The sequence below is a fragment of the Eptatretus burgeri genome, chromosome 23 (genome assembly GCF_056783735.1).
Source record: "Eptatretus burgeri isolate ZD-2024b chromosome 23, Ebu_testis_v1, whole genome shotgun sequence".
Classification (NCBI taxonomy): domain Eukaryota; kingdom Metazoa; phylum Chordata; class Myxini; order Myxiniformes; family Myxinidae; genus Eptatretus; species Eptatretus burgeri.
Window position 1 is genome coordinate 967,785 of NC_140983.1, and position 27,691 is coordinate 995,475.

A 27,691-nucleotide genomic window follows, 5' to 3' on the forward strand; every position below is an offset into this window, starting at 1 on the left:
AGAATACACGAAGTCATCACTCTCCGGAAGCCCGTACGTTGTAACCCGTAATGGGGAGCGCGGCAGAGGTTCCCTTCCCCCATCGGCCACGCCCACGCAACAATGTGTCTTGTCATTGGTTGGTAAATAAATGGCTATAACTTGGGAGGCACTTGTCCGATTCATATCAAACCTTGAAAAGGCACATCCTCAGGTCCCTAGCAATATACCTGGCAAGTTTCAATTAGATCGGAGCAGTGGTTGTCGAGAAACAGCGGTCACAGAGACACGCACACACACAGACACACACACACACACAGAGACACACACGCACACAGAGATTGCTGGAATTATAGATAGATGACGTGGAACACACCAGACTCGTCACTATTTGAAGAGAACACATCATGGTGTTTTGGGGCAGTGGTTGAGACAGTGAGACAGAGAGAGAGGGAGGGAGAGAGAGAGAGGGGGAGAGAGAGAGTGAGAGAGAGAGAGAGAGAGAGAGAGAGAGAGAGAGATGGAGAGAGAGAGATGGAGAGAGAGAGAGAGAGTAAGAGAGAGAGAGAGAGAGAGAGAGAGAGAGTGAGAGAGAGACAGAGAGAGACAGAGAGAGAGAGAGAGAGAGAGAGAGAGAGAGAGAGAGAGAGAGAGAGAGAGAGAGAGAGAGAGAGAGAGAGAGAGAGAGAGAGAGAGTGTCCTGAGACATATTACACAAGGGAAGGGTCATGTTTTATCTGGTTCTGAGTGTTTATTAAGGGTAGAGTACAGGATTGCTTCAATCATGTTAAACTTCTGAAATTTTTTTCCTTCCCCCATGGATGTCAACCTATGGGGATTGTCCGTGCCTTTAACCTTTTAAATGCTGAACGTGAAGCAAGGAAGCAGACTCTGCTTCGTCAAGCAACTGGTTTGACCCACCAACCTTCCAGACTCAGAGCAGACTCTCGAACCATGACACCACCGAGTCTGGTCGGTAAGGGGTTGTAAAGTGACGCTTCATCTTGATGGATCTTGGTGGAGCCACCTGGTCTGAGACCAAATTGGTGATCTGAGCTGAGGTTGTTGGAGAAAAGGAAGGATTTCGAATCAGCTGTGATGATGAATCCCACGACCTTGCTGCTGATGATGGAAGAAAGCCGTCAGGTCTGTAGTTCAGGGGATCAGCTTTTGCTCCTTTTTTAATGCAATGCACTTTCAAGCAGATGGAAGATGACCTCCGGCAAATGGCAAGGTGAAAAGGGGAAGATAGAGGATGTGCAAGAGCAGCAGAGCAGGTTTTTAGGACACGTGAGCTGATGCTGGCCGGTGCAACTGCAGAGTCGAGGGTTGAAATAACCTTTTCCACCTTCTCAGGTGTAAAAGACACAAGAGTCCCGGAGCAGTTGGGGATGACGGGGAATGGTGGGTACCGTCAGTGAGGAGTTGGGAACACAATATTTTGAAGCAAACAGAGAATTGAAGCGTTCGGCCTTCTCACGAGCGGAGTCGGCTGTGGTGCTTATTTGAAGTGAGGGAAGGGGTTGAAGGGAAGCACACACCAGACACCGACGAAACAAGATGCCACCAGGTTTTAGAGGAGGGAGACAAGTTTGAAAGTTCAATCTTGACAGATGTTGTTTTCTGGCTCGCCTGAGAGTGGACACGCGCTTGTTGCAGGCTTTGTCGGGTGATCTGAGGTTTTTGTTCAAAATATGTTTGAAGGCTCATTGTTGATGAAACTTAATTGAGGAATTTAATTGAGCAATTTAAATGAGGCTTTCAATCGCACACATTTGATATATAGATGAGAAATTGGGTCTAAATGTGGTGCATAATCTAAGACATGTTCAATATTAATGGACAATACAGATGTGCCGGTTCAGGCTCTACAGCTTTGAAGACGCGTTCCAAGTGTGGTTGAAGTCTTTATTAATTTCACGTGAAAAGTTTATTCCAAAAAAATGTTCCAACAAACGTGCAAGGTTTCATTCAACCTGATTCTCCTGGGAATTTAAACTCGTGCAACCAGCAAATTATCCGGTCAGCGACAGGTGTGTCCGTGCGGTGATGCCAGGCACAGGTAGGTACAGCCTCCATTGTTCCTTGAGCAGTCATTTTGTCCTGGCATAAAGGAGAGACAAAATGGTGGCTGGAACATCGACGATGATGAGATTGAATTGACTGGACGGTACTTAATAACAACATTGGATTCCAGTAGACTGTACAGTAATCACATCGTCCGAGAGGAAGGGGTGTAGGTGGCACACCTACCGAGGAGCAGTTGAGCCGGTGTCCGATTCCCGACCCGACTATAAACTACCGGCTTGGTGCTTCACAGGGAGAGGACATGCATCCCAAGGTGCGTCCTCCCTTGGATGGACGTTAAGCCGGGTGTCCCGTTTGCAAGCATGGCTTGATAGACGTTAAAGACCCCCCCACGATGCCCTTCACGTATTGTAGGGGAGTTATCGCCGACATCCTGAACAAATTCTAAATTCCTGCCCAAACTCTCTCGCCAACATGCACTTGGAAATCATGCCGAGTACGCCAATGCCACGACCCTCAGCGTGAGTCGAGGGAGGAAGTTTGGATTACACGTCAGAACCAAAGTAGATTAAGGATAATTATCCAATCATCTTCCCTTAAATCAGTTCAACAAGGACAAAAAGAAATAAACAAAATAAATACATGCAAATGATTCCGAGTTCTGAAACCCACTGACCTTTTGGAACTCAATGAACCCCCAGAACCAGTGTGCCAGTGCGAAGCAAATGGAGAGGTGTGGAGGTAAACCCTTAAGTTTCAGTGGATGTTTTGGATTACTGTTTACAATAATTATCATTGCATCATAAGAAATGCCATTGCTGGAGACAAACATGCGGGAGAAACCTGTGTGCGTGGCACATGAGGACAGAGATTACCCACCCACCTGGGTGACATTGTGTGACCACAGTGGTGATGGTGTGAAATTGAGACATTTGTGGAAGAAAGTATTGTGCCGGCTGCATGTTCGACGATGTAGAAAGCACACGTTTCCTGTTGGGGAGAGAACGGCAGTTCAGGAAGACGTAAGGACGCCATGAATCAGGCACCATGTGTTCATGACAATGTTGTTTACACACCACCATGGATGGGGCTTTGGTGCATTGATCAATGTGCGTGCAAATGTATTCATTGTTCATCGAAATCCGAGCAGTCACTTCCTGTTTAAGTTATTCCCAACGAACAAATACAGTACATCATCCCTTCAAACCTGATGCAACGGGCCTAATGTGCGAAGGTCTTGCCCTGTGGTTCTAATGTGACAGACTGGCATCCTGCTTTGCTCACAAAGCTATCCGCCTGTGGGACCGAAGGGCTTCGTTCCTGGATTTCTGACTTCCTCCACTCACGCAGTCAATGCGTTGCAATCAATGGAACCCTATCCTCCCCTCTGCCAGTGGAGGCTGGAGTTCCCCAAGGTCGTATTTTGGATGCAGTCTCCTTCTTCATCGATATTGATTACCTCTCTTGTGCTCCGGGAAACTCCGTCTTCCTTTTTGCGGACAACTCCACATTGTCTCGTACAGTACGACATCTCTCTGCTGGGCAGACAATAAGCAGTGTCTTTCTCTGCTGATCTGGAGATGATCAGACTCTAGTCTGATAAACGGAACTCGTCCTTCAATCCCGGACAATCTTACCGTGTCACCCTGTTACTCTGTGAAGGGTCATCGAATGAACCCTCCAACTTCCAGGCTCAAGGAAGTAGTCTCTTGAACTTCTCGGCCTCACCTCTCCTGGGCAAACCTGGCTTGCAAAGCCAACCGCAGACGAGACAACCTCCATCGATCCCAGTCTTTATTCGGAAAATCAGAACTACTCACAGTGTTCAAGGTCTTTATCTGTAGCTCAATGAAGTGCTGCTCTCCACCATGGGCCGTCACCCCAGCAGTTTTTCCTGGATGTGAAATCTAAAAGTCGAAGCCTTCTTGGAATCTCTCATGATGAGGCCGAAGCACAAGAAGCGTTTCTCTCACATCACAGGTAGGTCGGTGGTTTCTCTGTTTTCAATGTCTATTCTCCGACATTGCTCCCTCTGCTCTGAAAGTCCTCCGACCCTCTCCAGCAACTCCAAGGATGCACGCGTTCTTCCGGTAACCTCCTCCGGGGTTAAACTTCCAAAATCTTCGCTCACTCCAGAGCTCGAGTTCAGACCGCGCAACGCGGGAGCGCACAAACGGGGGACACCGCTTTGAGCGGCTCTTCTTGGACGTTGAGGATACCTGTTCAGGAATTTTTTTCCAACAGGTTTTGTTATTTTGTAAATTTTTTGATGTCATGTGTTTACGGTTCTCCATGTGCGCCTTCTCGTGTATTTTTCCTGCTGGGTTCGTACATGCTTGTCCGGGCCTCGTGCTCTCCGTTCCAATTCCTCGTCGTTTTTCCTGTTCTTTTATCCCCTCCTTGTTTGTTGCCCCACGATTCCACTGTCAGTGTTGTTGGCCTTTCTCCCCCTCCACCCCCACTTCGCTCTTTCATGAGCCTCGATCTGGGAGACAAAATCACTGGACACTTACCCATGCCAGTCTGTATAATACAGATACCCCGCCAAGACCGTCAGGCTTTTGGGTTGGTCAATGTTGAAAACGACATACCGACGTGTACCGCTTTCTGGGTCCATGCACACCAACCATTTTATACCTGCACACGGTACGGAGAAAGAGAACAAGCCCCTTTACCTGTAATTACAATTCCACAGTATTTTGAGCACACAGGTACAATCCAAACACCAAAGTGGCATTTTTAACGCTGAAATATGAATGAAGTGAAACATGAGAACGCTGTGAGATTTAGGGGGTGAAAGACCAACCGGCATCTACCCAACAGAGTTCGCGTAAGTACGGATCGAAGGTGAGGCCTCTCGGTTCTTCCAGTTCTTGATTGACGAGCGTACGTCGCTCAGAGCCGTCCAGGTGTGCCCTCTCGATTTCCGCTCCCACCATATCCCAGTCCACCCAGTACAGGTAACTGACATGTTGATGAAAACGACGTGCTCATGTCAAGACAGTGGGACTTGGGGTCGCATTCCACGTCTGTAGCCACGCGATGCAACCACAAGACGTCCGTGAATAAATGAGTCCGACCGGACGACTTACAAACGACCATTCAACGACGAGTCAGGTGTTTAAATGAAGACCGCCACTGAGATACTCACAGCGACGGATCGGATCCTTACCCTTGTTCTGGGTCGATAGCGATGGAAACTGGACTTATCAAGCCGTCGTCGTCGATCAGAACCCGGCGCTGCGAGCCGTCAAGTTTTGCCACCTCGATGCAATTCCTTCCAATGTCTGTCCAGAACAAGTTTCGGCCCAGGTGGTCGATCGCAAGTCCCATGGGGAACTCGACCCCTGGTCCGGACAGACAAACAGACAGGCATGATAAATTGTGGATTCGATTTCCAACACCAATTTCAACTGTCAGGACTTGGGGTGCTGTCCAGGTGGAGCGTCGCTGCACAAATGACACCGTCCTTCGGATAGACGTTCGGTGGGGTGTCCCACCTTCTCACAGTAGCTGGTGGACCTTAAAGATCCCAAAGGTGTGTTTCACTAAGAGTCGGCGAGTAATCGCCGGGAACTCTGAACAGATTACAAATTCTTTGCACCTTCAGTCATCCGTCAGGCCTGGCCAGCCGGTTCGTGAAAAGCTTGGGCCAAAACATTCCCTGGTCGACCATGCAAGAAGGTGGGAAATAATTGTGGTTGTCACTGTAGTTATAACAGTGGAGTCAATGCAACAGTTTTCACCTTTCGTGTTCGTGATGGATGCCAAATTTGGAATGCGAACTGTCAGGGCTGAAGTGAGCACAATGTGGTCACGTGACACCGGCATTACCACCCATAAGGTCTACGTCTGGGGGGGGGGGACGACGACGTTGAGATCCATGTCCCCAACTTGTTTGTCTGGGTGTCGAACAATGGTTCCTCTCGACGTACCTGTGACGATGACCTCGGGTTCACCTCCGTTCAGTGGTACACGAGTGATGGTTTCCTCATTAATGTCCGTCCAGTACACCATGTTGTCCACACAGTCGAAAGCAATGCCGATGAGAAAAGATGTCTGCGTAGAGGGAGACAAAATCACATAAAGTTAGACTTGTACTTTTATCATCACAACAAACATCCCACATCAAGTCTTGTATAAACAGGTATTTTGCTTCAGCTTTTACGCAAGAACAGTCAGGAGAATTGCCAATAGCTGAGAGTATCTGTCGAGGAGGTGAGGAAGGGCTTTCACAGAAGGTCCGGGTTGGAGTGGAGGAAGTGAAGGACGGCTCGGTCATCTATCGGTGGGACTCCACCGAGGGCCAGTCTAGATTACGCAACGCAGTAACGATGGCGGATCTAAAAGCGGATGGAAGATGACCGAGCGCAAACGAGAAGGTGAAAATGGCAGAGAGAGGATGTCCAAGAGCAGCAGAGCAAGTTTTTTTTTTTTTCCGAGAAGTGTGCTGATGCCATCCGGTCCAGAAGCGGAGTCGGAGTCGAGGGGTCAAAGAACCTTTCCCAACTTCTCAGGTGCAAAAGTCACAGAGTCCCGGAGCAGTTTCGTGCGATTGCTCAGGGTGGGTACCTCGAGCGAGGGGTTGGGGAAGCAAACACAGGATTGAGACATTCGGCCTTCTCACGAGCGGAGTCGGCTGTGATGCCATCTGGAGAGAGGGAAGGGAAGGAAGCGGAGTGTACTCCGGAGACTGACTTAACAAGGCCCTGCCAGGTTTTAGAGGGGGAGACGAGTTTTGAAAGTTCAATGCTGAGTTTGGACGGATGCTGTTTTCCTGGTTCCTGAGCTGAGGATGAAACTTACCAGCATTTGTGAGCTCAGGATGACCTTTCTTTCTTCCATGATCGATGGTCCTCATAAATATCACAGAGTATGGAGCCCTTGCGTGAGAGTAAAATTGATCTTACGTCGGCAATGACCGCGGGTCGCGTTCCCGGTTTGAAGCTGAAACGATCCAAGGGAAGACGAAGGATCTGGCTTGAGGTCCCAATCAGCAGCGCAGGGATATCTGTTGATTGTGAAATGAAAGGCAGAGTTAGAAGGCAGTGTAAATGTTCAAATTCAACGTCGTTCAATGCCTTCACATCAATAGGTTATCCTGATAGGTTACCCCGGGTTATGACGCAAACCCGCGTTGTTAAACACGTCGAGGTGTAACCGTGATGCGGGTCGGAAAAAGCCTCAACTACGTCGGGGACAAACATACTGAGCCCTCCGACGGCTCTGATGCTCCGTCTTGATGAAACAAAATCATCACGAAGTACAATCATCGTTCGATGTACCATCATGATGCGGACAGGTCATCCGTTGCGAACATGATCATGATGCGAACAGGTCATATTCGTTTTTATGACGTCATCATAAAGAGGACGAGGATCTTAGCTCATTTAAGCTTGCTATTTTTTTTTCCAAAGAACGTGGGGATATTGATAAAAATCAAACTCTCTGTTTCCATGATGTCGCCAAAGGGATCGATCCCACTTCCTGGCGGTGTATTGTCCGGTGTTGCTGGATCATTGAAGGAACCGATCCTCTCAAAACACTGTGGGAGAAAATAATTACATTAATGTGCTCTCAATTATAATTGTTGCTGGTGCTTTATAAATTTAATTTGTTATGCTATAAGTCAAATTGGCTGTCAGTGATGCTTCCCTTTCGCCAAGAGTCTTTTGACCTAAATGTTGATAAAAGGAATGTCTTGCTACGGAACAAAGTGACCTGGTTGACAACACCAACTTTTGCCATGATTACGTCATTCGCTTTTCACCAAGGAGACACGTATTGCATTTTGAATTATTTTGCCGATATGCTTATCAGACCCCTCTCCGCTCCCTTCAAAGTATATAAATGCCAGAAAATGTCATCCGAGTTTCGTGCAAATCATTGTGGATGTATAACATCTCAGTGTTTTTGAACTCCTCGGTACCAAGTTAAAATAAAATTATCTTAATGTAATGTACTTTCCGTTGTGGACAGTGAATTAATTGTGGCTTTCATTTGAGTAACAGGATTTACATCGAGTCGGTTAATACGTCAACTACAAAATTCTACAACAACACCGATGAATTATCGCCCTGTATTTCAAGAACACCCGCCTCGGTGGTGTCGTGGTGAGAGCGCACAGTCTGATTCTGGGAGGTCGGTGGTTCGAACCCCGGCCGAGTCATCACAAAGACTTTTGGAGATGGGACGTGCTGCTTACTTGCTCGAGGTCCAGCATTTAAAAGGACGGAGCACAGATAAACAATGCTGCACTACCCTTCCTAAGCAACACCAACGCTCCACGAAGACTCTGGAACATCAAAACAAGCAGGTTTGTCGGAAAATACGAACACGCCAAATCAGGTGTACAACTCCAACAGGTGTCCAACGAAACGAGTGGCAGGCAATCGTAATGGCAGACATTGGTGGAGCAGGAATGTGTGGGACATTTCATCCCAACTGAGATGCTAACCCCATCGGATGAAATCACACCTTTCACACCTGCATCGAATGAACTTCATCAAAACAACATACCGGGTGCTGGGAGGCATTTGAATCCATCGCCGACAAACCCGGACTCGCAGTGGCAGCTGAAAGATCCCGCGTTGTTGTCGCAAACTGCGTTTCGGTCACACGGGTTGCTCCAGCACTCGTTGATATCTACCACACGAGCGGCAAAACGTGGGACAGCCAGGTGTGGCAGGTAAGCTTGGGTGTGGTGAGGTGATGGTATGCGTTGTTGAGGTATACGAAATCAGGTGGTGGGCGGTGAGGCAATTAGAAGAGAACAATCAAGAGTTGGGAAGACAAATTATAAGAGAAGAATCAAGTGCGAAGCCTTGACAGCAAGAGGTGGTGAGGATTCAGGGGAAGGTGAAGAAAGGCCCATCCAGGGTTTTGTGAACCCCCCAGGCCTGCACCAATCAGGATTGCAGAGGTAATTGGTGTAATGTGAGCATGGATTGTAACACTCGGCCTTATTGATAGAATAGACAATTACATGATTGCACCACCCCCCGACCCAGCCTTCGTCTTCACCAGCACCACTACTACTGCCTCCACTGCTACTTCTTTCTCTGACAATACTGTCCCTCTGTCACCACTTCCACTCCTTCACCCGATGTCACTACTTACTATATCTCCCTCTCTGCAGGCCCTTGAAACCAGTATGATCGGCCTCCAGTCCAACATGGCAGATCCTCCATGTCGGTGGCTGCAGCTTCTTCAGATTCTACCTGCTTAACAGAGATGTCCCACTTCAGGACATTCCTGATTCCATGTGTATCTACTCCTCCATATTCCCTCGAAGAAGAGCACTGGGCACTAAAACGACTGACATCAAATGTTTCATCTTCTCCAATGGCCAAATCTCAGATCACCGATTTCGATTCAGACCTGGTCACCCTTCTCTGGACATGCTGATTCTACTCTCCCCACAATGGATGGAAGCCCTCAATGTCAGACATGGGATCGAAGCCGTCTCTCTGGACATATTTTCTGCTTTTGCATCCAAGGCCAACTCCACACGTGGCTTAACGACTTATTCGACTCTCGTAGCCAACGTTGGCTCTCAACGGAATCCTGGAGCAGGTTATCAGGACTCGTTAGCTGATGCCGTCTGGTCCCGGAGCAGAGTCAGAGTCTCGGGTTGAAAGAACCTTCTCCACCTTCTCAGATGAAAACGACGGAGTGCAGGAGCAGTTGGGTACCAAAGGTAAGGATGAGTACCGAGAGTGAGGGGTTGGAGAAACAATATTTGGAAGCAAATATATAATTGAGGCATTCGGCCTTCTCATGCGCGGAGTCGGCTGTGGTGCCATTTGCTGATGACTCCGCACTCTGCCCTGATAGTCCTCAACGTCCAGAAGGCAGACAGGCTGCAAACTCTTCCCTCTCTTCAGACATTGACAAAATCACAAATTCTTCAAAGACTTGGTGTATGTCTTCTTCTTCTCTGATGGTGACGCTACCGGAATCCAGGATCATTGCTCACCTCCACTCATTTGTTCCTCTGTTTTTTTTTCACCTCCTGTGGAATCAACTTCCACATTCTCTTAAATTTCATTCTTCCCTCCAGGTCTTCAAGACAGATTTTCACCTCCATCTCAGGTCATCCCCATCCAAAAACATGATCTTTTCTCGACCTGTTAGACATACCACCCTCCACCCCTCCTAAAATTTTGCTTCCGCATCCATCTTGTCCACCACTTGCGGTCTTCCCGACCCCTCGTCCCTTGTTTGTCCGTCTCCGTCTATTGTTGTTGGCGTTTCCCTCTTTTCCTGCTCTTCCTTTTGTTATGTTGCAGGTTTCGTCCTAATCACACACCCAACCTGTCCATCCACGACTTTTTTTTCAGATGTCATGCAACACAGTAAATCGTTTGTGCGAAAATTCCTCAAACGAATTTGACCTTTATAAACAATTGGTGGTTGGAGTCATTGACCTGAAATGCAAATCCTCTTCAAATTTGAAGTCAATCGGATGGAACTTGACAATTTTAGAAATTTGGCCGATTTTAACCTCAAAACCCAAAAAGGCTTGTTGCGTGTGACCAACTCTCCCACGTGGTGGTCTTTGTGAAGGTCGGTTTGAAATTGTGACCTGCAGGCGATTGACGGACAAACAGACAGAATCACGGACCAGATCAACCAACACTCTTGCGAATGTTCGATTCTGCAAGGAACAGACAGACAATCAGACACACACAGGGGTGAAGACATAACCCCTTTCCACCTTTGGTGGAGGAGGTAATAAGTTAGGGGATGAAGGAGCATGTTGAGGAAATAATGGTGAGAGAAGGAAAGCAAGCAGGAAAGGAACACACACGAATCTGCCGGATGACAGGATGAGGTACAAAATAGCCAACGTGAAGTGAGTCCACACGATAAGGCAAGTCGCCCGAGAAAGAGAAGACCGATGGGGTCCCACCTAAGCAGACACGTCCGCTTCCTGTAAATCCAGGAAGACACTTGCAGCGAAGTGTCGTCGGCCCAGTGGAAATGCAGCGTGCACGTTCGGTGGAGTCACATCCAGGTGTCGAGGTGTGACACGAGTCCACAGGTAGGTTTTCTATAAAACAGCACAGTCAGTGTCAACAGGAGAAAACAATACCATGGGTATTCTTTGGGGTTGGGCAATGGCAAGGCCACACTTGGTCATTCAGGAGGTGGAGTGGTGTTTCCGCAAACCTCCATCGATGCCGGATGAATGATTCATCATCACCACAACGGGTAACTCGTCCTTATTAAAGAGCAGATTTCCATCGTCTTTAGGAAGACTCGATCTATAAAGTGCAAATAAAGACTGGAGTTGTTCTGCATCAGCGGAAAAGTAAAAACCAATCGTTCACCTGGAGGTATGCCAAATCAAGGTGAGATGAAAGGTGAGATGATGTTTCAGGAATGAGCCCTTCTTCCAAGCAAGAGAGAGATGAGTAGTAGGAAAAGGATAATGCTGGAGCACTCACCAAAGTGTGGAGACACTGCCCGGAATGTACGGCTAAAATCTCAGACATCTTAACCCAGCTGAACTGACACACCTCAGCGGGTAAACCCGGAAACCTCCTCTCGTGCTATGATTTTAACTATTAACCCACTGTGTTATTAGTTAATGGGTTAGTGGTAGATTTGTTTTCTGTCACTCACGTTGGTAAAATGAACCCAAAATTTCGGACAACCGCGAACCCCTTCAAAACACCGATCATGTAATGGCATCAGGATCCCACCGAAACCGACACCTCTATGAGGGGGATATCTTTCTGTTAGTAAATCCTATTCTTCTTCTGATCTTCCCTTTTATGTTTCCCAGATGCCTTCTTCCACTATCCCAGTACTTCTTAGATCTCCTGCTTACTCTTCACCAAAACAGCCAGATCGTCAGCGTACAACATACGTCCTCCCACTTCCCCTTCTAAATCCTTGATGTTCTTCTCCAATGTCCATCTCTGCACTCTTCATGATCCTCCCATCCAGAATCCTCTCCAATACCTTCGTACCATGACTTCGGAGCGTGATGCCCCTGCCCTTCCCCTTCCATATCGACACAATTAACCCTGTCCTCCACTCCTCAAGGATTGAGCCCCCTCTCTCTCATACACACACTCAACAGCCCCTTTGCCCGACTGACTCAGACTTCTCCTGCCGCAACTATCATCTCTGTACACAACTCCTACTCTGTGATCTCCACCAGCTTCACTTTCCCCTCCACATAACACAGGATCTCAACATCATGCGATTGTCCGCGAGGCCGCACGGACGAACCGCGTGATTGAAAGTAAGAATTGTGTCGTTGGAGATTGTGTCATCATCGACGTGGAAAGATGAGGGGGAGAATGAAAAGAGCCGTTCGTGGGGGCCCACCTTGGTGAGTGGCGTGGTTGACAGGTGCGCCGCCATTTCTGTGGCCTGCTGCTGAAAGAGGAAACCACCAGCACGCTATCTCACACCAGACCTGAATTCCTCTTGTCCCTCGACGACAAATTTTCTTTAGGTCCTTGCAAAAATATTCCTCTGTTAGTTTTCCTGCCCCTCAGCCCTCGCCTGGAAGTAGATGGCAACATCTGTTTGTGCTGTGCAGTAGTCGGCAACCTGTGCAACCCCTCTTTCCCTCAGCATAGTGATGGCGTATTTGAAACAGCATACCTGCGCAATTCAGGTGACATTGTTTAAAAATCGGCGTCAGTATTCAGATGATGACTCCGCTCGGTCACATCTCACTGCACGCGTGACGTCACCCGCGCACGGGTTATGTGTTGATCTCCCGAGCACGTCAACGAGGACCTCCAGAGATAATATTTAGTCGACCGAGCCCTCCCCCAACCACCTCAAAGGGGTGAGGTCATCACGACATCCATCATGCACCTGCCGTAGGTTTACCAAGAGCCTTCAGTCGCGCACGCTCCATCAGCCGAGGAAACCTCAAAAAGGCCAAATAAGGAAGTAAGTGTGTGTGTGTGTGTGTGTGTGTGTGTGTGTGTGTGTGTGTGTGTGTGTGTGTGTGTGTGTGTGTGTGTGTGTGTGTGTGTGTGTGTGTGTGTAAAGGTATACTTACCATAACAAACTCTCTCACTTCCTGTGGAACCGACACCACATTTGCAGGCATAGCCCTGACCCCGCAGAGGCAGGCAGTGGGCATCACTGTCACAATCATGTGACCCGTCGTCACAAGGATTTTTCACTGTGGCGCACACACACACACACACACACACACACACGGGTCACAAAGCTTCAAAAATAAACCAAAAATACCCATAGAAGTACCCGAGAGAAAGGGTCGTGCCTCCGCACAGCAAAAGGAGTTGAAGAACTTCCTCGGCTCGCCGAACGGGAAGCTGCTCAGACTACAAACTCCCGACCATGTGGGTTCGTGCAAGGCCCGAGTGGACGGACGTGTGCTACACAAACCCCCCCGACGGATCGCTACCGGTGAATGCACTGTGTTTCTGGATTAGGTGCTTCTGAACACCAATAGGAAAGACATATCTGGGGGGTTTTGTACATGCACAGGGTAAGTTTAAAATGATGACATTTACTATTAATCATGATGGGGTGGGGATGGGGACGGGGGGCTACGGGAGCTGTGAGGGCTGTGTACAAGAGAAATTATACTCGATTTTTGCATCTATTGCTGAAAGGAGAAGCGCGTGTGTGTGTGTGTGTGTGTGTGTGTGTGTGTGTGTGTGTGTGTGTGTGTGTGTGTGTGTGTGTGTGTGTGTGTGTGCGTGTGTGTGTGTGCATGTGTGTGTGTGTGTGTGTGTGTGTCTGTGACATGGCAAACTTGAACTTTTAATGGTTGTAAAAAGTTAATTGAAGGCATCAGATCTGCTTCACACCAACCAGGAAACCGCCACTGGACAAACACAATACATGACCAGTCATCGGACGCAGGGGACAGGCATTGGCCAAGACGGGGGAAAGCGGTCAGGACGAGTGAATTCACACCGGGAAGTCATCCCGACGGGGGACATCATGACCCCGGAGTGTGTGCATGAGACGCGGTGGCCTCGTGACCTCGACACGGGCCAAAACAAGAAGGAATTCCGACTGTTTGCCTCCACAAATGGCGAGATGGTTGCTTACTCTGCACCGGTTTGTCACGTGGTTTGCGGTAACATTCACGAGCTTTCAACTCAGTCTGCAGATTGTCATGTTTTTGGAATTAAATAAAAAATTCATCAAACAATTGTTTTGCAGTTGACGGCGGTGATGAAAATTTTATTACTCCAACTCCACACTGTTACCAACGGCGGATCCAAACGTCATCGATAAACGTTATTTGAAAATCGTTAAACGTCCTCGACCGTGACCCCAGAGGTCCCCTAACCCAGGGGGTGACCGCCTGTGATTTCTCACGCGTACAGGCAGCGCCCTTGTGAACACCGTGCTTCCTCAAGTCTCACAAGAGATTGAGATACAGTTTCGTTAGGTCTGCAGGAATTCAACCGGAGCTGCGCGGACTCATCGGACCACAGGTTAACTAGCTGCTGCACTTATGTGACCTGCCAGCACCGAGACAAACTCTTTGTCTGCACAGACTCAGGAATGTCTGCCATTTTAAAATTCCTTCTTTTCTGACTTCACCGGCATGATGACGTCGACTGGCCGGTTGTGCACAGCTCGAACCGGCCCACGTTGGCCACTGCACAGTCCCGAGCGACCTCGAGAGACGTGCTGCGAATGATAAGCACCTCGTGCTGTGACGTAACAGTGGCAGCGAGAGCACCTGGAGTATGTGCGTGGCAGTCCGTCTCACCTGTCGCCGAGCTGATGGTGCTTGTGGAGGCGTAGCGGAGAACATTTTCAGCGGCGTCGTACGACGCGTCGATGTTCTTGACGGAGAGGCGCTGCGTGGACATGGTGTGGAACCGGACACCATGCGGACACGCGTTCCAAGTGACTTTCTGTCTCCACCGTTGTTGGAATGTCTCACGCCGACCGTGTCCGAAATCCGCCGTGTACTCTCGTGTTGAGCTTGACGTGAGGACTGCGGGTGGAAGAGATAAATGAAAGCTGAAACGTAAAGACAGAATGTAACAAGCGAGCTATGTTGTGCTGATTGCTTCCTTTGTTTTAGTTTATTTAATTAATAAATAATCAGTACAGTTGTTTTTCTCTTTTCTGAACTCCATTCTCATCGGCAACGGAGCAGCTCCATCTAAGTTTGAACATCAACAAGTCAATTTGCCAGGTGAGGCTCATCAGGCCGAACTGATTTCGGCTGAGGATTGACACCGTGCTTATAAAGTATTCAAAATCAAATACAATCATCGAATCAACATGAAGTGGACACGATTCGACGTCGCGACATCCACCGACAATGCTCTCCACACGCATGAAGTCTTTTCCTTCCTCGAACTTTCAACCAAACCCTCAAGAACATCTGACCTCGATATCTAATCTGGACATATTTACATTTCATTTGAATCTCTTCAGCTCTTGTCCAGTATTACATTCTTACCTGACATGACCTCTGACCTCTTGATGCCAAAATCGAATCGGTTCATTTTTTCATCATGACATATACAGCGCCTATCGAAAGTCTACACCGCCCCCCCTCCCCCCTTTCAAACTTTTCACCTGTTGTTGCCTTCTAGCCTGGAATTAAATCCCATTAAATCAGATTTTTTTACACCTTAATTAACAAATCGTAACTCACAACTTTCAAGTGAAAAACAAATTTTACAAATTTCAAAAAATTGATTAAAAATACAAAACTGGAATATCTTGGTTGGATGGTGTCCACCCCCCCTTGAGTTAATACCTGGTGGAAACACCTTTGGCAGCAATTACAGGTGTGAGTCTGTTGGGATAGGACTCCACCAACTTTGCACACCTTGATTGAGTAATATTTGCCCATTTCTTCTGGACAAAACCGTTGAAGCTCAGTGAAGTTGTGGGCGGAACGTTGATGGACAGCAATCTTCAAGTCATGCCACAGATTTTCGATTGGGTTTCGGTCGGGGCTCTGACTGGGACACTCAAGGACATTTACCTTTTTGTTCCCCACCCACTCCAGTGTAGCTTTAGCTGTGTGCTTCGGGTCGTTGTCATGATGAAAGGTGAACTTCCGTCCCGATTTCAGCTTTCTTGCAGAGGACAGCAGGTTTTCCTCCAGGATTCTTCTGTATTTTGCCCCATTTTCACTTCTATCCTGACAAGTGTCCCAGTCCATGCAGATGGTAAACTTCCCGATAACATGATGCTGCCAACACCATGCTTCACAGTAGGGATGGTGTTCTTTGGATGATGTGATGTGTTGGGTTTGTGCCAAACGTAACGTTTTGCATTTGGGACAAAAAGTTCCATCTTTGTTTCGTGAGACCACAAAGCTTTTTGCCACGTGGCTTCAGAATCTCCAGTGCTATTGCACACCTCAAACGGCACTCAAGGTTTGCCTTTTTTTGAGTAATGGCTTCCTTCTTGCCATCCGACCACACAGGCCAGATTTGTGGAGTGCTTGGGATATTGTTGTCACATGCCCACAGTGAATAATCTTTGCCATAAAGACATGTGGCACTTTCAAAGTTACCATTGGCCTCTTGGTGGCCTCTCTGATCAGTCTCCTCCTTGCTTGGTCACCCAGTTTGGAGGGACGGCCTGCCCTAATCGAGGCAGGGTCTTGGTGGTACCATACGCCTTCCACTTCTTAATGATTGTCTTGACTGTGCTCCAAGGGATATTCAAAGCCTTTGAAATATTTTTATACCCACCCCCTGATCTGTGCCTTTCCACAACTTTATCCCGGAGGTCTTTTGAAAGCTCTTTGGTGCTCATGGTTGAGTCTTTGCTGTGAAATGCACTACACAGCAGAGGATACCTACAGGAAGAGCTGATTATATTCTGAAATCATCAGAATCAGTACAATTTAACACAGGTGGAGGCCAATTAACCTGGTGTGTGATTTTCAAGGTGGATTGGTTACACTTGAGCTCATTTACGATTGTGATTACGACCCACACACGATGGTGGACACTTAAACCACCAAGTTATTGTCGTTTTGTATTTTTTGATTAATTTTTATAAAATTTGTGGAATTTGTTTTTCACTTGGAAGCTGTGGGTTACGATTTGTGAATAAAGGTGGAAAAACTCTGATTTAATTCAAGACAATAAGGCAACAACAGGTGAAAATTTTGAAAGGGGGGGGGGGTGTAGACTTTCTACAGGCGCTGTATTTATACCAAGTTTGGTCAAAATCCCATCATTGGTTCAGAAGTTACCGCAGTAACAGAATTTTTACCCAACAGGACCTCTGACCTTTAACCTCTTGATCCCATAATCTAATCAGTTCATCTCTGCATCATTCCACATACTTTGTACCAATTTTGAATTCGATCCCTTCAGCCGTTCTTGAGTTATAGCGGGAACGAAAACCGATCACGGATTGATAGACAGCCGGACAGACGGACACACAAAAACAAAATGCCTCCGGATACTTTGTCCGCAGAGGTACAAACAGCTCTCTCAGTGTAAATACATCGAGGTTTAATCAAGGTCGGGCCTTTTCATCCTCTGGTATTTCCGAATGAGAACGCGAATGTAAGACAATCTTGCAGATTAGGGTTCCCATAACCTTAGCCCCAACCCGATTGGATCACAAGAATCACATGTGTGCTGTGCTCTCTCTTCCGTACACAGGTACCCACTCTTCTATTGTCGTTTCCCCCAAACCCAAACCGAGGCACGAGTTCTTCCGGTAACCTCACGGTGAGGTTCCTAAAATACTGTGCAGGGTTTCCGAACATCGGCACTCAATGTTGTTCCTATTCCAATCCCTTCTGGAGACGGTCGGTCACACTCTTCCCCTCCACGTCTTCAAGCATGTACACCACTGTGTCACGACATCCCCCATCCCGACCAGTGATCTTTTCTTCCTCCACTAACCCCAACGAACGCAACATTATTAATTGCGCGTTGCTATTTCCACCCCCCCCTCTCTCTCTATCTATTTTCTTGGTCGCTCATCATTCATTTGTGTCCAACTGTGGCTCAACTGTCCCACAGTGTGCTTCCTTTTTACCATGAGCCTAAATTTTGGACACTAGTCCATTCCCTACGGGAGCAGCAGGAGAGGTCATGCTATGATCCTCTCTGGGGTACATATAGATTACAGTACATCTCGGATCGGGCCTCAGGAAAATCAGGAGTGTGTTCAGTTTCCAAGTTTCTTGCAGAGCAATCACCAAGTGGCTTAAGCACTCCATTCAAAACCGTTGGTAATGAACGGCAGGCTTCGCAAGTGCTAGCTAGCTGCTTGGTAACTGAACACAGCCCAGGTTTCCTCCCGTTCTTACCTATCTTAACACGGATGTGCACCTTAACACAGATTTCGTCCAAGGCAGAAAACAACCTCGGGGAGGGCGGCAAATTAAGTTGCGACAACCTCCATCGTGTGACCCTTAGTCCTCCTGTCTAGTTTGGTTGAGATTGGATAAGTAACGACCGAATGTATCGCAGTCAGACAGTCAGAGAGGAAACGGCAACCGCGCGATGGCTCACCGTTTGGGCGATGGTGGTAAACCTCCTCGTACTCGGCAACGGTCACATGATAAGGCGGATGTGTGATGGGAAGATGTCCGTATATCGATGTGTTCATGGAGAGACGTCCGTGCTCATCCACACCCTCGAGGATCTGTAAAATGCTGACGCTCTCGTTTCTGGGCAGAAAGGTGACGTCGGCGGTGCGCGTGAAGCGCCCACCTGTGAGGGAGCGGAGTTGTTTGCAATGTTATGGATCTGGGTGCAGTGTTCAAAAAGGGCATGCAGAAATATAAGATCTTCACCTGTGGAACCAACTTCCACATTCACTTCGATCTCATTCCTCCCTCCAGGTCATCAAGACTGATGTTCACCACAATCTCAAGTCATCCCCTCTCCAAAACCATGATCTTTTCTGCCCCCATTAAACCACCCTCCAAACCCCGCCCCCCCCCCAATTTCCAGTTTTTCCTTCGGAAGAGTATCCTTCTGTATCCATCTCATCCACCTCCTACATTCTCCCCTCCCCCTCGTCCTGACCCGCATCCCTTGTCTGTCCATCTCTGTCTGTCTTGTCCCTCAGCCCCGCCTTTGGTATTTCCCAATTCTCTTTCTGTTGTCCTTTTGTTCTGCTCCATCCTGATCCGTTCTGTGTTCCAGCTCTTCCACGAGCCTTGACTTTGTACACAAATAAATAAATAAAAAACATGAGACGTTGCTGACCGGTGATGTTGAATCCATTCTCCGTGCCCGGCCGCTCCAGAGCAAACATCCAGCTCGTAACGTCTGTGAGTCCAAACAGCGGCAACAACGACCATCCGAGTAATTCTGCGGAGGTCAGGGTTACGTTTGTGTGTTGGCGTCCGTCCCTGACCTGCGCATTCACGTGTAGGTGCGCACCAAAGATGTCCACCTGGAGTGATGTCGAATCGCCAAGGAAAATACGTCCTCTCACTTCTCCTGTCACCCGCTGGGGCAGCCCTGTTTGATACACACTCGGAAATTTCACTTCAATTCCACAACTGACCATCATGTCATGTATTTAATTACAGTAATTGGAATAATGTCCATTAAAAATAATCCACACACTGATTGTGGCCTCATGATCCCACCCAGTGGCGGCCCATCATCTCACAGTGAAAGGGTGCCCTCACTCGTTACATTGCAGTCAGGTTTACACTCAAGGGAACACAACTTCTGCAAACCTCAATTAAAGGACTTCGCAGAAAGAGAGGCAAGCACACCCTCAATACACCAACTCCAAAATGACCTGGTAAAAGAGGTGAGCACAACCTCGAGGCTCACATGAGAGCGAACACACAGAAACGGTCAACGAGGGCAGCATGAGACAAGAGGGGCGGGAGAGGGAACAGAAAAAAAACCCAGTGGGCAACAGAGACATTGGGAGATCTGTGGAAGGGAGAGGGATGGGCGGGGAACACGGGGTAAACAAGATGGACATTACAGGGACTTTCAGGAAGGAAAGAAGGGAATTTGAAGGAGGTGGGTTTGGGGTGGATTAACGGGGGTAGAAAAGATCGAGGTTTTGGATAGGGGAAGATATGAGATGGTGGTGAACAGCTGTTTTTCAGACCTGGAGGGAAAAATGGGATTGAAGACAGTGTGCGAGTTTATTCCAAGGGCGGGAAAAAAGAGGAATGAAAGAGTGAAGGTGAGCAGTGATTCGTGATTTTGGAAGTTTTACAAGAAGGGGGTTGCTGGCGGACCTTGAGCGTCCTGCGGAATTATGGGGGAGACATATCGCAGACAGAGAAGGGGGGGCGAGGCCAAAGGAGAGAAGGTTGAAGACAGAAAGGTCACCGACCTGCCTGTGGTGAGAGAGTGAGAGACCCAAAGACTCAGCCTTACCACGGGAGATGCCAATGATCCGAAATGCCTTTGTTTCCACAGCGTGAAGCCGAGAAAGGTGGGAGGCAGGAGCACCAGCCCAGAGGAGAGAGCAGTACTCCATCAGGCTGCGGACGAAAGCTTTGTATGTGGTCAGGAGCTCAGGTGGGCTGAGGACTTTGCACGAAGGAGGATTCCCAGTCGGCGACTGACTTTGGAGGCCAGGATGGAAATGTGATTTTCCCAGGAAAGATCATAAGACCCATAATGAAAGAACTTCTTCAGGAGGATCGTTGAGAAAGTAGATGGAGTGGGGTTCCAGATGGTTCTTTCGAAGAGACAAAGTGAGAGTGTGAGATTTATCAGGATTGAAAGACATGTTCCAAGTGATGGACCAGTTTGTGATTTTATCCAGATCTGCAGGGAGCGAAGAAGCTGCTGCTTGTCGGACTGAGGGATGACAGATGGTACGGCAGAGGGTGGAGTCATCAGCAAAGAGAAAAATAGGATTTTCCAGAAGTCGGATAGATCATTGATGAGAACCACAAAAAGAAGAGGGTCCAGAACACTGAATTGAGGAACTCCAGCCTGGACAGGAAGAGGGGACGAGAGAACTCCATTTAGGGCCACACGTTGGCTGTGACAGGAGAGGAAGTCTACGAGCCATGAGTGGAGATGGTGATGGATACCACAGAAAGAGAGTTTGGTGAGCAGGACAGGGTGCCAGACCGTGTGAAAAGCACGCGAGATGTCTCGGGATGTGGCTCTAATTTCATGTCCAGCATTGAGGACCTCCATCCATTACTGGGAGAGCAGAAGCAGCATCTCCACGGTAGAGTGACCTGGTCTGAAACCAAATTGATGATCGGAAATCAAGCCATTGGAGAAGAGGAAGGATTTGATGTCGGAAGCGATGATGGAATCCATAACCTTGCTGATGATTGGGAGAAGGCTGATTGGTCTGGAGTTGCCGGGATCTGTTTTTGAACCTTTTTAAATGCAGAGCGGGAATGTTTGCTGATTTCCAAACAGATGGCAGATGACCTTGAGCAAATGAGAGGGTGAATAGAAGAGAGAGGGTGAGCAAGAGCAGAGGAGCAGGTTTTTAGGACACGTGGGCTGATGCGGTCTGGACTGGTTCCAGAATCTGAGTCGAGGTTTGACAGAAAACTCTCCACCTTGTCAGAAGAAAAGGGACTGGTGGGTGCGACTGGGTAAGGTGGGTACAGAAAGCGATGGGTTTTGGACACAAGATTTCGATGCAAACACCGAGTTTAGGCATTCCGCCGTTTCATGCGTGCTGTCAGCTGTGTGGCCATTTAAGGTAACGGAGGAGATGGAGGAGGAACATACACCAGAAACAGACTGAACTCAACGCCACCGCCACTTCACTCGACGTCTTGAGGGAGGAAAGTTTCTGTTAAGTAGACAATGTCTGGTTTGTCAATGGCAACCTGCGTGAAAAGATCTGTCAGGTTTGAGCGAAGGCCACGGATGTTTGAGATCCACACTGTTAAGGAAGAGGGAGGTGAGGAGGCTTTGGGTGCAGGGGAGGTGGGGAAGGACGAGGGAGGAGGGGGGAAGGTAAGGAGAGTTGTTGAAAGAGTGCGGGGGACCGCAGAAGAGTTGGGGGAGAGGGCCGGATGAGGAGGAGAAAAGGCTCTGTGGTGCTGGGTTGAGTAACAGTGGGGAGTAATAAGAGAGGGGGCAAAAGACAGTTGAACATTGGAAGAGGTGGAGTGATGAGATGGAGGAGAGAAGGCAAGGGAAGGAGGCAGCTTTGTGGATGTGATTGGGGGGGGGGGGAACTTTGAGAGAAGGGTGAGTGGGGAGAGTTGAGGGAGAAAGGTGAGAGGAAAGCTTGGATGGGGAAGAGTGTGAAGGTTGCTTTGAGAGGGAGGGGAGACGATAAGAGTAGGCACGGCCAAGCTGCAGGAGGGCGATGCGAGAGGTGGGGAGAGGGGAAAGATGAGGCTTGGTGGTGGTATGGTGAAGAAGGGAGTGGGCAGGAGGAGGTACAAGATTTGAGGGGTTGGGAAGAGGGGGAGGTGAGATGACAGGAAAGGAAGGAGCATGTTTGAGATGTTGACAAGTGTACTGATTGAGAGAGAGTTAGATATCTGTGAGGTTACAATGGAGCCCACGGATGTTAGGACAGGGTCGATGAAAAGTAACAGGAAGAAGAAGGGGTCGAGGAACACGTGGTTGTGGGAGGTGTATAGGTAGAAAGGATTCAAGGGAATTTTTGTTTTTTGATGGATTTTTGAAGATTCGGGAAGATTAGGGAAAGGAAGGTTGTGGAAAGAAATTGTGAAGGTAACGGTACAGGTGGGTCGGCTGAAATAGAAGGAAGATGGTATGACGGCAGGAGGAGGAAGAAGAGTCGGTACTCATGGATATGTGGGGAAGAGGAATGGAGGGAGAAAGGGTTTTTTTGTTTTTTTTTTAATTTCAAGACAAGAAACAGAGGGTGTAGTTGTGAGGGATGGAAGGGGGGGTGGTGGGAAATGTGGAGAAAATAAGAACTGATGGTAATAGGGAGAAACAACAAATAAAAACGATTGTGCACCTCGATGGGAAAGACGGGAAGGCCTCAAGGAAACCCGACAAGACAAGATCGCCGAAAACTCACAAAATAGCACAAATTTTGAAACAAAACCGAAGTAGGAACACACAGTAAACACGTCGGTCACAAAATACACAGTCAAAAGGCGACGAATAACGACGGCAAACTTAACTTCGAGAAAGTCGGCAGAGATCCCCGAGAGAACCAGCCGTCGCCTCAAAACCCGGAACCGGAAGCATTTCTGCAATAACTTTAAGAATGTGAGCCAGAAAGGTGATTTAATCGCTGATTTGATGTTCCTGACCTTTCTGGCTTGATTACGACATTTTGAGTGACAAGATTGTCGACAAGTTCAGGTCAAGCATCGATGACCTGCGTCGTGAAAAACCAATGCACCAAGCGCTCTGAAATTTGGCCTCAACATCTACCTGTTGAACCCCTCCAGGTGAACCACATATATATATATATATATATATATATATATATATATATATATATATATATATATATATATATATATATATATATATATTTGAAATCAGAGAGCGTCAATGCAAAATAAAAGCCAAAACAAATTGATTTGTAATGTAATGACTCAAGTGTGAACAATGAACTAATCTCGCTGCTGAAAGCCTCGTGTCGATCTGCGTCGGTGGACGAGTACAACGACGGAAGAAAACCTTGTGTGTCGAGGGAAAAATGAACACTATCAATAGCCTGAACAACCCTCACCCCATGGAAAGATACATATTACATGGCCAATCATACCAATATAATAACAGAGAAATAATAGTAATTTATTACATCAGAACAGGAACAAAGTGAAAGACAGGCTCAGAGTTGAACTCAAAGGAGAATTTTAAAAGATTGGGTACCTTGTGACAAACAAAGATGGCCATCACCATAGTAACCACAGTTGCAGGAGCAGCATTGGCCCGTCGGATGGGAATGACAAGATGCTTTTGGAGAGCAGGGCCTGCCATCTCCAGAACAAAACCCGACCACTCGCTCTGTGTCGGATTGAAACAATGTGGACAACAAACGGTGCACGAGTGTGATTCATTTCGGCACACAGACGTGGCAGTTGGAGCCGCAGGTCCAGGGGAGGATTGGGGAGAGAATGGAAAAAAGTTTGGGAAGAGATAGGAATAATGGGAGAGAAGGGGGATTTAGGTATCAGGTGGGGGAAAAGTCGGGGAGGTGGGGTTGTCTGCACTTAAATTGTTAATTCGACATATTGCCATGACTTATGAGTAGTCTACACAGATATCAAAATGAGATACTCCACATGAAACAAATAATTCTGAAGTTTTGTAATAAAAATGAACCAATGAAACTGCAGAAACAAGAAAGGCTGATGGTAAGTTGAACCTGAACCTGAACCCCCGAACGCGAACTCCCCGGTTGGACCTATAATCTGTGGGACTGCACACCTGTGAAGATAATTAATTTGATTACATTGATATACACATGTGTGGTTGTGGAAGAAACACGTTTCCATGCTCAGATCACACACCTCCTCGAAATGTGTCGAAGTGATGCGCGATGCTTGGAGGTCCCTCGTACGTGCCGTTGTAGACCTGCACTGTCAGGCTGTAGAAGGTGTTTGGTTGCAGGTTTGCCAGGTAACCTTTCGAAATTAGCCCAGGAAATAAAGTGACGTTCGGTGATAAATTGTCTTCAACGCCACAACGCCAATAAGATGCCTGGAATAGACAAAGAGGGACAGGAATTGTTTAAAATAAAATAAAATAAAAAGGACCTGGAGAGAGGTGAGCACAACTTCCATGCACCGCCTAAAAAGACCTGATCAGAGGTGAGCACAACTTTTGGAGCATGTTGTGAAAATAAATGAAAGTAAATCCAAAAAAGAATTTGCGCAAAGTATGATGTGTGTTCGAATGTGAAGGTCTTTAAATGAATTTCAACAAGTGTGAAGAGTAAGACTACAAAAAAATGACACGTAATGTACTTCACTTCTCAACAAGAGAAGCTAATGGACAAGAGGAAGGGATAAAGGTTTCTCAACATGGTCCCTGAGGGCCATTAAGGGAAGATGATGGACAAGAGGAAGGGATAAAGATTTCTCAACATGGTCCCTGAGGGCCATCAAGGGAAGATGATGGACAAGAGGAAGGGATAAAGATTTCTCAACATGGTCCCTGAGGGCCAGAAGTGGAAGCGAACAGACAAGAAGAAGGGATAAAGACTTCTCAACATGGTCCCTGAGGGCCATCAAGGGAAGCTGATGGATAGGAGGAAGGGAAAAAGATTTCTCAACATGGTCCCTGAGGGCCAGCGAGGAAAGCTGATGGACAGGAGGAAGGGATAAAGATTTCTCAACATGGTCCCTGAGGGCCAGCAAGGGAAACTAATGGACAGGAGGAAGGGATAAAGATTTCTCAACATGGTCCCTGAGGGCCAGCAAGGGAAACTAATGGACAGGAGGAAGGGATAAAGATTTCTCAACATGGTCTCAACATTCCCTGAGGGCCATCAAGGGAAGCTAATGGACAAGAGGAATGGATAAAGGTTTCTCAACATGGTCCCTGAGGGCCATCAAGGGAAGATGATGGGCAAGAGGAAGGGATAAAGATTTCTCAACATGGTCCCTGAGGGCCATCAAGGGAAGATGATGGGCAAGAGGAAGGGATAAAGATTTCTCAACATGGTCCCTGAGGGCCATCAAGGGAAGATGATGGACAACAGGAAGGGATAAAGATTTCTCATCATGGTCCTTGAGGGCCATCAAGGGAAGATGATGGACAAGAGGAAGGGATAAAGATTTCTCAACATGGTCCTTGAGGGCCATCAAGGGAAGATGATGGACAAGAGGAAGGGATAAAGATTTCTCAACATGGTCCCTGAGGGCCAGCAAGGGAAACTAATGGACAGGAGGAAGGGATAAAGATTTCTCATCATGGTCCCTGAGGGCCATCAAAGGAAGCTGATGGACAGGAGGAATGGATAAAGGTTTCTCAACATGATTCCTGAGGACCAGCAGTGGAAGCTCCTAAATGTCACCAGTCTCCTGGTCTCCTGGTGAGACTACCTAAATCCAGGATCACTGCTCATCTCCACTCATTTGCTCCTCTTTTCTCCCACATTCTCTTCAATCTCATTGTTTTCTCCAGGTCTTCAAGACAGCCGTTCACCACCATCTCAGATCATCCCCAATTAAAAGACACAATCTTTTCTGCCCTCGTTAAACCACACCAGCCTCCCCTCAAATTTCCAGTTTTTCCTTCCTGAGAGTTTCCTTCTGTATCAATCTTACCCACCCCTTGCATTTTCCCCCACCCCTCATCCCGACCCGCATGCCATGTTGTCCGTCTCTTTTTTATTTTGCCCCTCGGTCCTGCTGTTGGCATTCCTCCCCCCTCTCTCTCTCTCTCTGCTGTTTCTTTTTGTTCTGTTTCATCCTTATCCGTTCTGTGTTGTAGATCTTCAACGAGCCCTGACTTTGTATCCAAAAACAAAATCTTCCTGCAAGTGTTGCTGCTTCCTTTGCTTAAAACGAGGAGATCCGGCAAAACTTGCACACAAAGAGTCAATGATTGAAGTTCCGACGTGACTTTGAAAACTGTGATGCACTTTAAAGGAAAAAATAATTTATGGGACAAGTGCACTGACCTTGTAGCCCATAATACTGCCCCTGAACAATGGCACGTTCACCGGTTGCCACGTGACCTCGGTCAGGGTGCTGCTCATCATTTTCACCCGAATGTGTTCCGGAGCAGGAAGAGGCACTGTGGGGAGTGTGGGAGATGAGACACGTCATCGAGAAACTTACAAATGTAAACTTTCAACGTTCTTTTCCTGGGTAAGTGAAGTATGTGACGTGAAGTATCGAAGGTTGCCAATTTTGGCCATCATGGCGGGGAGATGTTTAAGTTTCCTTACGTGCTGCGACTGCACAGATTCCCATCGAAAGCCCATGCAGAAAGAGAAAGAAAAAAAATTCCTTGGGATGTGAGAATTTTATCACGCCATGGAGGATCGTGACATCTGATGGGATTGTGTCGAGAGAGGTGAAGCACTTACTTTTGAGCTGCCTGGTCTGGATTCAAAATATCAACCGACGATAAACTCCGTGGACAGGTATTTCACGATCTCACAAATTCCTGGTGCGGAGTTAAACACTTGCACACCTTTGGATTCGAAAGGTAACTAGAACGGCACTTGGTGGAGAGCGCATCCTCCAGCAGGTTCAGCAGTTTACGTTTTGTTTCCCACCGAGAAGCCGGATCTGAATCCGGACGTGAATCAAATTCGAATCAGCTTGTTGCTGTCACCGAACCAACTCATTCACCAATTTTCGTCCGAATCCGTCCATAACTTTTTGAGATATTGTGCGATATATCGCTTTTGGCCCCGTCCCTCAAAGGTGAAGAATCACGTAAAATAACAAAAAAAAAATACAAGCTCAAATGAGCTGAGATCCTCGTCCTCTTCATGATGACGTCATAAAAACGAATATGACGTCATTGTGATGTATCAGGTTTGCGATAAATTATCTCTGCTCATGCCCTGTTCGATTCCCGCAATCAGAATTCAAAAAGCTTCCCGAGTTTCGGAGATAATTTTTTAAGCGATTTCCATTAGCGGAGATATTTTGACGTCATAACTATTTTTTCTCGGAGGAATTTTCAAAATCAGAGATGGTTACTGTCTGCGCAGGGTATGTCCACATATATATGCCAAGTTTCAGGAAGTTTCGATGAAAACTGTAGGCTGTGAAACAAAAAAGTCCACAAGAACAACAACGTGAAAGACTTGAGCCAATGTGAACGACCTCCACTGTTCAAGT

General features: G+C 47.5%; 2 protein-coding genes across 2 annotated transcripts in view; both read right to left on the reverse strand.

Moving 5' to 3' along the window:
* LOC147007922 (uncharacterized) overlaps positions 1–27,691 on the reverse strand; it is a 197,282-nt gene that overhangs the window by 146,836 nt on the left and 22,755 nt on the right. The gene's annotated exons all lie outside the window — the stretch shown is intronic.
* Positions 1,874–26,654, reverse strand: LOC147007926 (nidogen-1-like). The gene is made up of 16 exons (XM_085866075.1): positions 26,515–26,654; positions 24,398–24,587; positions 23,757–23,891; positions 19,191–19,448; positions 18,489–18,689; positions 14,744–14,974; positions 13,043–13,168; positions 10,922–11,062; positions 8,527–8,652; positions 6,918–7,018; positions 5,943–6,066; positions 5,180–5,354; positions 4,814–4,971; positions 4,521–4,644; positions 2,891–2,997; positions 1,874–2,082 (listed from the first exon to the last, which is right to left on the reverse strand). Exons 1-16 carry the CDS (start codon positions 26,593–26,595, stop codon positions 2,003–2,005), a joined length of 2,358 nt encoding a protein of 785 aa, XP_085722201.1. The 5' UTR covers positions 26,596–26,654; the 3' UTR covers positions 1,874–2,002.

Bases quoted from the DNA above. Each gene is read 5' to 3' on its own strand.
- LOC147007926 (XM_085866075.1), bottom strand. From the start codon at position 26,595: ATGATGAGCAGCACCCTGACCGAGGTCACGTGGCAACCGGTGAACGTG. The intron at 11,063-13,042 runs GTAAGTATACCT...GCTGTTTTATAG, and splicing joins AAGTGAGAGAGTTTGTTATG to AAAACCTACCTGTGGACTCG. The intron at 5,355-5,942 runs GTACGTCGAGAG...TGTCCGGACCAG, and splicing joins ACCCGAGGTCATCGTCACAG to GGGTCGAGTTCCCCATGGGA.